We start from the raw sequence: 11,830 nt of genomic DNA on the forward strand, positions 1-11,830 counted from the left end.
CATGTGGGGGACCTCCATCCCCCTCATAGGTGCAACATGTGGCCTCCTGCCTTGCTATGAGCAAGCAGAAAAAGTGGGCCTCCCATACATGGAGGGGGGGGGGAGAAAAATAACACCATTCTGAAAATAACCCTTATGCTTATTTTGGGGCCCCAAAGAAAATAAGACCCATTTTATTTTCAGGAAAACAGGCAGTAAAACAACTGGACAATATTATTTAAATTGCTTTATGTTAATATAGCTTTTATGTCTATGTAGTGTGTAGTCCCATATGTCATTTCTAGAAAAAAAGATTAAATACTTTTTAAAAATCTTGTCCTACAGAATATTGGTTTCAATTGGTGAATCCTTTGGGGTAAGTTTCCTGTTTTCAGTAATTATTTAAATTATATACTGTATATTGTTATTGGGGTTTGCTCTCCATACAGCTGAGGTTTTATGTTTCTCCTGATATTTTTTGATTAAAATTAGTTGAAAGTCATAGTTGACACTGGAAGAAAAAACAAGGTGTTATAACCCAGTTGGTCAAGGCAAAGCAGGCCTCTAGAGTCCTTTATTGCTCTAAGTAAATGTTCCAACAAACAGCTCTCATGTCTATGAGTGCAGGTAGTTCTCCATCTGATTTATTTTCTTTATTTTATCATATTTATATGCCACCCTTTTCTTTGTGGACTCAGGGCAGCGAACAACAATAAAATGAATACAAAGCCAGAACAACATGTTGGTATTCAATGACCCTCCCAGGCCTGCCAGCAAAGCTACGTTTTTAAGGCCTTTCGGAAGGCCAGAGTGTGGGGGTGGTACGAATCTATGGGGGAAGCTTGTTCCCGAGTGCCTTAGCCACCACAGAGAAGGCTTTCCCCCATGGCCCCGCCAACCAACATTGTTTGGCTGATGGGACCCAGAGGAGGCTGACTCTGTGGGATCGGATCAGTAGCTAGGATGTATGAGGCAGAAGACGGCTCCATAAGTAATCTGGTTATAAGCCATTGCCTCTCCAAACATGAAGGTGTCATCTACATATCGGATCCATTTTTGAGTTGTATTTATGGGAGTGCTATCGATTCCAGATGTTGCGTAACAACCTCCTTTGATAAAACTCTTCAAATTATGATTCAGATTATCAAGATTTTAGGTTTCCATTTAATTTGCGAACTTTGAACAAGTGTAATCAGAATGGAATGGAACGATTTGTCAAGTCTTTTGCTGAAATAAAAATGTATCTACATCATTCCTCAAATCTCTTGACTGAATTATCTGTTCAAAATAGGATACATCATTAATTTGTACAGTTTTATAATCTCAGTCCTAATTTCTTTTAATTACTTCATCATTTTTGGGATGTTTAGAGATCAATCAAATTATACTCCTGTTCTGACCCAGCAGGATTCTTCACAATCCCCCATCTCTTTATTTATACATTGGGAATTAACTGTATTCACCAACAGAAAGTCCAGGCAAGACATTAATTGAAACAATAGTCCTTATCAGCTCGTTATGATAAATGTGAGCTCCCAGCGTGGAGGCTGCAAGTGAAGTCAGTTCAAACAGGGAAATAAACAAACAAGGAAGTATTTGTCACATGGATCACACAAGGAACAAACTTTCCAGAAATGCAAAGTTGTTTGCAACAACCAAACCCAACCACTCCTTTTCCTCCTTTTTATTGCTCAATCAGATTCAGCGTCAACATTTGTTTTGCTTCCTGAGCGGGCTCATTGGCCTCCGTTGTTCACTTCTTGTCAGAGTCTGAATCTGCAGCGGAAGATGAGCTAGAACAAGAACTGACAAGGAGTGAAAGGGAAGCTCTGTTGGCCTTGGAGGAAAGTGGGGAAGGGCAGTCAGTCCAGGCAAGGCTATTCAGAATTAGTAAGGCCCTGAGGCAGGAAGGAAGAGAGGCAGGATGAACAGGAGAGACAGAGCTCAGACGAGGAGCAAGGACCACCCCCTCCTGATGCAAGTGCTCGCAGAGTGCAGAGAAGGCATGATCAGTGCAGATGGAGCAGGCCACTCAGGAGGAGACTGCCCCGCCCAGCTTCATCAGGCCCATCTGAGGAATGAGACTTTAGGAGACGCCCTGGGGAGGGGAATTTGTCAGGAACAAACATTGAGTTCCTGAAGTGTACCAATGTTTGAACTTGCCAGGAGTCCTTGTATTCTTATTAGTGTTCTGGAGTAATCTGGATCTTTTGCTTCCTGAACTCTTTGCTTTGCTCTTGTTTTGCCAAATGCATTTGGGATTTATTGCTGTGCAGACAGTGATGGGCTTGAGTAACTGCAGACAGAGGCTGCTTGAGATTTATGTGGAGGTTTGTTATTACTCTGTTCTGGGACTTGCCAGAAACATGGGAGTGTTTGGGGAGATCTGGAACAATAAAAAGGTAGTTTGAACTGCCAGCTTTTTGTGTTATTTCTGTGCCGTGCCCTGGGTCATCACACCTCTCCAATCTGCTTTACCGCATATGCATCTGGAACAGGCCCCAGCTGTTCCTCCTCCTCACTTATCTCTGACTCCAAAGGCAGCTGCTTCTCTGGCTGGGAAATGCCAGATGGCCCTGGCTCTATTTCTGTATCCGATGGTGAGTTTCCATCAGAATCTTCCCTAGGCTCAGAGATGCCCTGGAAACAAAGGGGGGGGGGGGATGCCATTTCTTTAAGCCTAGTGGCTCCCAACCCATTTGTAAGAGAAGCTAGGAATAGCCGTCCTTGGGGGGGAAACATTGCTAAGCTTCAGCTTTCTAGTGCTGCACAAGAAAGCAGAGCAAGATCTGTTTGGGCCAGGAGAGAGGTGGCTTCTCCTTCCTTAACAGAGTATCAGAATAACAGAAGTGGAAGGGATGTTGGAGATCTTCTAGTCCAACCCCCTGCTCAAGCAGAAAATCCTCTACCATTTAGACAAACGGTTGCCCAACCTCTTCGTAAAAACCTTGAGTATTACAGCACCCACAACTTCTGGAGACAAGATGTTTCATTGATTAATCAAAATTAATTCCTTCTTTCTATCAGGGACACTAAAAAAAATTATAAAGCTTTTACTCTCGGTTGGTCAGCATTCTGAACAAGAGCAGGCGCAGGGGCTTGGAATATGCTGTTAGTTTAAGAGCCCTGTTCATATTTTTTCTTAAAGAAATCTGACCATATGTGAAAAATAAATTATCTTTTAAATTATCTTCTTGGTATTCTAGAGTTCTGAAAAGTTTCAAAAGATAAACAAGATGGTATGTAACAGTGATCGTCATCTCAAACGGAGCGCTGAACTAAGTACCACTCCTAAGCCTTTGAAGAGATTGCGTTTTGATGAAGGTCAGGATGAAGCTGATGGAAGGTGAGCTTATTTCTGAATAAAATACAGTGATCCCCCGTTTATTGCATCCCCAACCATTGCGAACAGGGTACTTCGCTATTTTTCAACCCGGAAGTCAAAAATACCATCTACGCATGCGTGCCCTGCACGCATGCGTAGATAGCAGTGGCTTCCCTGGGTCTTCCCCCTCTTGCTGGCGTCAGCGAGGAGTTTCCCCACCGCCCACGCAAACTCCTCGCTGCCGCTCGCCCGCCCTTCGCCTGCCCACGCCGTTCGCTCCCCCCTCTTGCTGTCGGGAGGGCGAGAAGCCCTCCCCAGCACCCGCTCGCCCGCCCTTCGCCCTGGCGGAGAAATTCCAGCCCCCACCTGGTCCCGCCCGATCCTCCTCCCTGAGGCAGCTCGCCCTCCCATGGCCGCTTCCTCCACCCTCTATTGCAAGCCCTCGCCACCGCAGCCAACGCGCGCTGCGATCTTCAAGCCCGGCTCCTTTCGGCCCAGCATCCCGGGCCAAGCAGCTGCCTTCCGTGACTGAGCCTGGTTGGCCCGGAAGATCGTAGCGCGCGTTGGCTGCACCGGCGGCGACATTGCTGCCGGCTTGGCTTCGCTCGCCGCTGCAGCCAACGCGCGCTACGATCTTCCGGGCCAGCCAGGCTCAGTCACGGAAGGCAGCTTGAAGATCGCAGCGCGCGTTGGCTGCGGTGGCGAGGGCTTGCAATAGAGGGTGGAGGAAGCGGCCATGGGAGGGCGAGCTGCCTCAGGGAGGAGGATCGGGCGGGACCAGATCGTAGCGCGCCGGACGGGGGTCTCCCGGGCTGCCCGATGCGACGGCCGCCCAGAGCGCTTGGCCAAGGGGGCTCCACTTCAGGTGCCGGCGGAAAAGCCCGGCAGCCAAGCCGGCGTCTTGCGATCGCCGCCTGCCCGCTTCGCCCGGCTCCTGCGGGTCACTTCGGGGGCTCTTCCTCCCTCGGGGCGCAAATAAAAAACCCCCAGCCCTGGAAGTTCGCCGCGTCTGTCAACGCTTCTCTTCCCCTTCCAAGCGCCCGATCGCAGCCTGGCAAAGCCGGTGCAGACGGGGATAAAAAACACCCCCCCTAAAAAAGCCCGGGGCGCCACGCGCAACCACCTGCCTGCGTTCGCGGGGGGAAGATCCCCGCTCGCCGCCAAGGATGCCGAGGCCGCCCGGGAGAGGTCAAAGCAAGCCGGGCCCGGCGGGCGCCCTGGAGCCGCCGGCAAACAAAGGAATAAAAAAGGAGGAAGCCGAGCGCGGGGAAGAAGCGAAAGCGCCAATTTGCACAACTCGCAAAAGCGCGTGGAAAGATCACAAACACACACACACAAAAGCCGCGCGGGATCTGCACGCGGGGCTGGGAGGGAAAAAAGCGCCTCTTTGCAAAGCAGCAGCCGCCCGATCCGGGGCGCGGGACCCCAGGCTCAGTGACGGAAGGCAGCCGCTTGGGCCGAGAGGAGCCGGCCTTGATCCGCCAACGCGCGCTACGATCTTCCGGGCCAGCCAGGCTCAGCGGATCAAGGCCGGCTCCTCTCGGCCCAAGCGGCTGCCTTGATCCGCTGAGCCTGGCTCGCCCGGAAGATCGTAGCGCGCGTTGGAGACAGGCTTTGAGTTTTGGCTGCGGGGCGAGGGAGTTAGGAAAGTCCTACTTCTCCCCCCGCAGCCAAAACTCAAAGCCTGTCTCCTGCTGCCCGGTTTAGCCAGGACACGAGCGGCGAAATGACTTGGAGGAATGTGAAGCTGAAACCGGCCGGTTTCATCTTCACATTCCTCCAAGTCATTTCGCCGCTCGTGTCCTGGCTAAACCGGGCAGCAGGAGACAGGCGGTGGGCTGGGAGCCGCAGGCGAAAGGAGCTCGGGCATTGTTCTCCGGACCCCGCCCGCAGCCTGGAGAGGGAAAGGGCCGCCGCGGGGCTGAGCGGGCGGGGTCCGGAGAACAATGCCTGGCGCCGCGCTCCGATGCCCGAGCTCCTTTCGCCTGCGGCTCCCAGCAGCACTTTGAATCCAGCAGCTTCTGCTGGATACGGGCGGTGGGTGGGACGAGCAACGCGGAAGCCAGGGGCTGTGGCAGCTCGCCCCCCCATCGCCCGTATCCAGCAGAAGCGGCGGGATTCAAAGGGATTCAAGGCTAACTTCTGCGCTTGGCTTGAGGACTCAGCTCGGAAGCTGCACGGGTGTTTTAAAAGGCCGGCATGGGGGGCTTCCTACCACCTCCCGAACCCCCAACTCGGGTTTGGGGGGGTGCTAAGAAGCCCCCCATGCCGGCGGAGACCTTTTAAAACACCCGTGCAGCTTCCGAGCTGAGTCCTCAATCTTCGGCTCCTCGCTAGCGCTGTGGGAGTAAAAACACCGTCTGCACATGCGCAGACGGTGTTTTTACTTCCGCATCGCTACTTCGCGAAAACCCGCTCGTTGCGGGGGCTCCTGGAACGGAACCCTCGCAACGAGCGGGGGATCACTGTAATGCAGTCTGTATCTCAGTATCTAGCTTCATTTACATAGTTTTGGCTTATTATGTGGAAACCCACATTTGCCATAAAATTTATGGCAGAAATGTTGTAATTTTTAATGAGATTATGGTGAAAAGAGATTACAGGGATGATTACAAAGTCATCAGAATAGTTTAATTTTCATTAAATTTATATGTGAACTCAATATAATAAACTTCAGTTTATTTAGTTTTTGATTATTTATTTAATTTATTTAGTTTTTAATTCATGAACCTACATTTCATTGTATTGCAATTTAATTTATGTATAATAGAATGGTTGGGATATGTAAATGGGGTCCTGCCTGAGGTTTTGTGCTTTGGCATACACATACATATGTGGACAGGTAGCTATGTCCCATGCATCTTTGTACTAGGCCAGTGATGGTGAACCTATGGCATGGGCGCCACAGGCCATGTCTGCTGGCACACAAGCCGTTGCCTTAGTTCAGCTCCAGTGTGCATGTATGTGCCAGCCAGCTGATTTTTGGCTCACACAAAGGCTCTAGGAAGGCATTTTTGGCTTATAGAGAGCCTCTGGGGGGGATGTGGGAGGGCATTTTTATCTTCTCCCCGCTCCAAGGAAACCTTAGGAGTTTGGGGAGAGTGAAACTCAAGCCCGCCAGAAATTGGGAAACAGGCTGTTTCTGGCCTCCAGGGGGCAGGGGAAGCTGTTTTCACCCACCCTAGGCATTGAATTATGAGTGTGGGCACTTGCGCATGCGCAATAACACGCACCCATGCTCTTTTGGCACCCAAGGAAAAAAGTTCACCATCACTGTACTAAGAAATGTGACATTGATTTTAACTGGGTTGAGACCTTTAGATCGACATGATGTAGAAAACAGACATTGAATACGATGTTTGTTACTTATTTATAAGAAAAATCTCAGTTTAGTCCACTTAGATGCAGTGGACAAATTTCCCTCTTATTTGCATCATTTATTCTATTTGCATATTGATATCAGATTGGTACAAGTGATATATACCATTACCATAATATTGCTATAGACCAGGTATATCCAACATTTGGCTTGCCTGAGCTGCATTGAGTGAAAAGGAATTGTCCTGGGTCACATATAAAATGGTTCATTGCACAGTCGGCCAAATGTTCCAACTGGATTTGGCATTTTATTTACCTATTGAATCCTTCCCAGCAGCCTGGGATCAGATGTTGATGTTTCATGGTATTAGAGGTATTGCAGGACGTATGCTGTTTTGAGTAAAGCTGCCTTTTGCAATTGACTGGTGATGATGGTATTCGGGTGGTCCTTCAGTTGTTTTGGGATTGCAGCAATGGACTTTTGGTACGACCTTTGTTTTCTTTTGTATGTATATAAATGCCATGGTATATAAATACCATGTTTCTCCAAAAATAAGACATAGGTTTTTTGAACCCTGAAATATGGAGATGTAGTAGGCGGCAAGCGTGGGACTGGATGTCTCATTGCCGCTGTCTCCTCTTGTTCTTGGCATCGACCGAGGGACTGGCCCTCGTGAAGCACGACTCTGCAAAGCTTGTTGTACCATTCCATGCATGAACTGCAGGACTGCCATGAGCGTCATCCTACTGGCACAGCTGGCGTAGTGCTGCCATTCGTGCATGAAACGACACAAGAAGCCTTCCAGAGTCCTGCTCCCCATGGTGGTAGTGGTGCTGAAGGGACAGGATTAGTGTTGGGCGAACCGAACCCGCACAATTCAGGTCCGTACCGAATTTTGTGGTGTTCACCATGCAGGACGTGAACCAGAATTTTTTTAAAAAATCCGTGCTTCGGTTCGGTGTTCGTGCCGAACACTGTGAAAGCCACCGCCCGGCTGTCATCTGCTGAGAAGAGGAGGAAGAGCCGGGCGCTGGTGGCGGAAGGCGAACACTGGGGAGCTGCCGGTCGGGAGGCACAAAAGGAGCTGCGGAATCCCACAAAGAGATTCCGGGGGCGGAGCTTTGATGTCACGTATACCGGCAGGTTGCTAAGGACGCCAAGGTGATCACTTCCAGGATTCCCCAGCTCCTTCAAAGGGAGATCTTTTCATGTAAATTTTTTTTTTATTTTTACAAAAAAGGACACCGCAGCAGCGCTGCAAGCAAAGGGAGGTCCTTTCACGTAAAAATTAAAATGTTTATTTTTATGTGAAAGGACCACCCTTTGCTTGTGGCGCTGCTGCAGCGCCCATTTTTGTAAAAATAAAAATAAAAAATCCATTAAAATAAAAAACGATGGTATTCCCGGGGCGGAGCTTAGGCGCCGCGGACCATTCGGGGTCGGCCGAACTTTGCGTGAAGTTCGTTCGAACCAGCCGAAACCGAACACCGTTGGGTTCGCCCATCACTAGATAGGATGGCAGGGGGCCCTTCACAACAATTCTATTTTCTCATGTAGTCCATTGATAAAATTAATTGATTGCCCCTGGTCTGTAGTAACAAGTTATGTGCAACACACTTTGAAATCAGAATTGTATAAAATCTTCCCTTTATCTACAGGGAACATCTTTCTGGAGAGTCAAAATTCCAACAAAAGCTCGCAGAAATGAGTAAGTTTTTGTACAGCATGAGTAATTATAAATTACTACTGGGGACAATTTAGGTGGTCTTATACAGCAATGGGCAAGTTCCTCACTAATGCCATGTATTTACTGGGCTTTGCAGGTGGTGGTTCCCAAGCACATAAAGCAACATACTATAATCCAAAAAGCTCAGCTAGACACTATTTAAATACCTCATGTAAAATGCATTTGAATCAAACTTCAGTGTCATCTGGCCTGTTCTTTAGCTTCCTAGTATCTATTTTTCCTCTTCCCTAGGAAATCCCTCAACCTTGGTTTTTTCCACCCTGAAATTATTGCCATTTTGGTCTGTATCCAAAAGAGAAGAACCTCATTTTGGTCCATATCTTAGCTACTTTTCAGTTCATGCATGAACAATTTTATGAATCCCTGCTACATTTAAATCAAAGGTCAATCAGTAAAACCTATGAGATTTCATGTTTGAAATAGTTTCAAATGTTATTTTGTCTTGTCTTTAATTTTACATTATTGTAATCTGCTGAAAGAGTAATATCAAAATCCTCAAGATGTAATGAAAATCTAGGTACCTACATTTCATGAGGATTCTGTTTTTAATTTATAGATGCGAGATTAGCTGCTTGCATGTCTTCAGTTTTATTTTAGAGAATGTCTTATTTATCATAGTTTATACAGTACTAACATATTTTAAAAGGTAGTATTGTTTTTGTTTCTCTAGCATCTACAAGGACTAGAATACAAAACCAGAAACTGAATGATGGTGCTGACGTTTCCGATACTGTACAGAAGTGAATTGCTCTTGAGACCCAGGATCTGCACTGTAGCTTTGATTTCTACTATGTTGTTTTGCATATATTGCATAGTTAATTTAATTTAGTTGAATTTCAGTGTTTCATGCTATGATACATAGCATATGTATTATCCATTTAAATGTTAATTTATACATGTTAGTTTTCAGTAAAATTGATTTCCCAGTGCATTGTTGTTGAATTATATTACCTTTTCAGTTTTTTATTGAACTATTTTAGATATTTGGGTTCAATATACAAAATGCACTAGTATTTTATTAAGAATTGTCATTTTAATGTTAGACTTGATGCACTATTTATATATTTGAGGTCCCCCTCCAAGGAATACCCAACACTATATCAAAGAACTGCCTGCAGGACAGAGTTCTACTTGTACAATTCAATTTATAGTCATTAGTTCTGGATGCCTCCCACTCGCCTGGACTGTGCACTTAAGTATGGTGTCTAGATCCAATACATTAGATATCTCTATTAAATCATATACTTTGCTAACATTTTTATCTTTTTTCCATCTTAAAACTCATACACAAATTAGAAAATTTGGTAGCCTGGTTGAATTTTATTATTTTATTTCAGCAAACCACAATGACTGCAACAAAATACCTATGCTCTTACCTGTCTCCTGAGCAGTGTAATTCTTCAGCTGTCACTCTTTAATTTTGTAATAATCAGTAGTCAGATTGCAAAGTCAAGATAGACTATGAAAATAAAACTATTAATAGTTGGCTAACCTAAATTACCATAGCAATGTATTCTGTCAAATTGAGCATAGAAATATTCTGTATTCTAATAAAAATTAAAGATTAATAAAATAATTTTAAAAATAAGAATGAGAATCATTAATAATATACAATGAAAATTATATTTAATATCTTTTATCCTGAAGTTGAGTCACCGATATAATTTAGTTTATTGGCTTCTTAGCTATAATTTAATAAACATGAAATAGAACGAAATTAAGCTTTCAGAAATATTTCATACAGTGAACTTAAACCTGAAAAATTGGCTGATGGAATACAATCCACATTCTCTACATCTTATGAATCTATGTTTTCCCAGGAACTATAAGAAAATATAAGAAAATAAGCACCTTAATGTTTAAAATGTGTTACCATACTAAATATACTATTTAAAGTCAAATTCAAAACCTTTGATATTTCAGATTTCAGTTTAGCATCTACTGTAGGTTGCCCATTGTTTTGTGAATCTATTCATTAGTGTAAACTAATGAATGTGTGGAATCATCCTCATTCTTATAGTCTTAATATGATTTTTTTAAAAATCAGGTTATTTCATTGAAAATTTGGGTTGTGGCCAAATAGTGACCCACTATTACTTTATCTCATATACAACTTTAATTGATTAGGGACAATGATGCAGGTTTAATTTAATTTAATTTATTTAATTTATTTGACTTCTATACTGCCCAATCCTGTAGGACTCGGCAGCTTACAACAATGAAACACCTATACCACTAATAGTCTTCCTATTAGACTACAAATGAGAAATGGGATGCGTGCAGTCTATTCTGGACATAGAATCTTAGTCTGAAGAAAAGAATTCTGATAATCTAAAATATGTGGACAAATTTTATAAAGAAATGAAGCAATTGAATCATTGGAATAAAAAAAATAAAGACAAAACTAAGGAATCCCTCTGAATTTTTTCTTAAAAGATTATTTTAGCCCAAGTATTATTCTCAGACTCATGGAGAACGTCCCTTTATAGGACCAAATGATTTTTTTTCGTGCTTTAAATATTTGAAATGTAACAAAATATTATGGTTCAAGAATAACACCAGAACAGCCAGTGTCCCACAAAACCAGACAATATTTATGTTTAGAATACAATTTGAGGGATGGGGAAATAACCTGTACTTTGCAAGCAATACCTTCCACAAAACCAGACAATATTTATGTTTAGAATACAATTTGAGAGATGGGGAAATAACCTGTACTTTGCAAGCAATACCTTCCATTCTAGTCTTTATGGACATCTGTAAATAGTAGATACTGTATACTATTTTATAATTAAGTTTTAATTATAAGGTATCAGCTTACCTTCAGTGAAGGTAACAGTAGCATGTTGGATTTTAATTTAGTGCCCATGTCTGCATTTTTTGCTGCTAAGGCAATTGCTTTTTTCCAAGATGAGGCAGAAGAGAGAAAAGTCTACAATGAATGCTTTCAATTCGTACTCATCAAACTATACACAAATAGCTTTAAAGCCAACAGAGATGACTGAATTCCTAACCATGCTGTTACAATAGAAAACACAAGAGTCAGGTAGAGCATTCCAGGCACTGATTACTCTATTGCTGAAGTCATATTTTTTGCGGTTGACATTTAATTTAAATCTATTACATGCTCATGTGTTGTTGCGGTTGACGGTGAAGTAGTCACTAAATGGAAGGACATTTTGGTATATGATTTTATGAACTATAGTTAATTAAATTAAATTTATTAGATTTGTATGCCACCCCTCTCCGAGGACTTGGAGCGGCTCACAACAGAATACAATATCACAAAACCAATATGTTAAAAAAGCACATTAAAAACCCATTATTAAAACCATACAACTCAGTCATACCATATACAAATCTACCATAGCCTAGCGGTAACTGTTACCCCATGCCTGGCGACATAGGTGGGTTTTGAGTAGCTTACGAAAGGCAAGGAGGATGGGGGCAGTTCTAATCT

General features: G+C 44.1%; 1 protein-coding gene across 7 annotated transcripts in view; it reads left to right on the top strand.

Annotated features, from left to right (window-relative positions):
- Positions 1-9,955, top strand: part of RB1 (RB transcriptional corepressor 1) — a 75,057-nt gene extending 65,102 nt beyond the window's left edge. For 5 of the 7 annotated variants that reach the window (XR_011557334.1, XR_011557332.1, XM_070732341.1 and 2 more), the window contains 4 exons: positions 325-355; positions 3,186-3,325; positions 8,282-8,331; positions 9,041-9,955. Coding sequence is in view for 4 of the 7 variants with exons in the window: in XM_070732341.1 (XP_070588442.1) it covers positions 325-355; positions 3,186-3,325; positions 8,282-8,331; positions 9,041-9,114 (295 nt within the window). In the remaining 3 variants the exon portion in view is untranslated. Of the gene's footprint in view, positions 1-324; positions 356-1,774; positions 2,580-3,185; positions 3,326-8,281; positions 8,332-9,040 lie in introns of those variants that run through there. The other 2 variants (XR_011557333.1, XM_070732343.1) reach the window with 2 other exon arrangements.
- Positions 9,956-11,830: the final 1,875 nt, after the last annotated feature.

Source organism: Erythrolamprus reginae, chromosome 1, assembly GCF_031021105.1.
Source record: "Erythrolamprus reginae isolate rEryReg1 chromosome 1, rEryReg1.hap1, whole genome shotgun sequence".
NCBI lineage: Eukaryota > Metazoa > Chordata > Lepidosauria > Squamata > Dipsadidae > Erythrolamprus > Erythrolamprus reginae.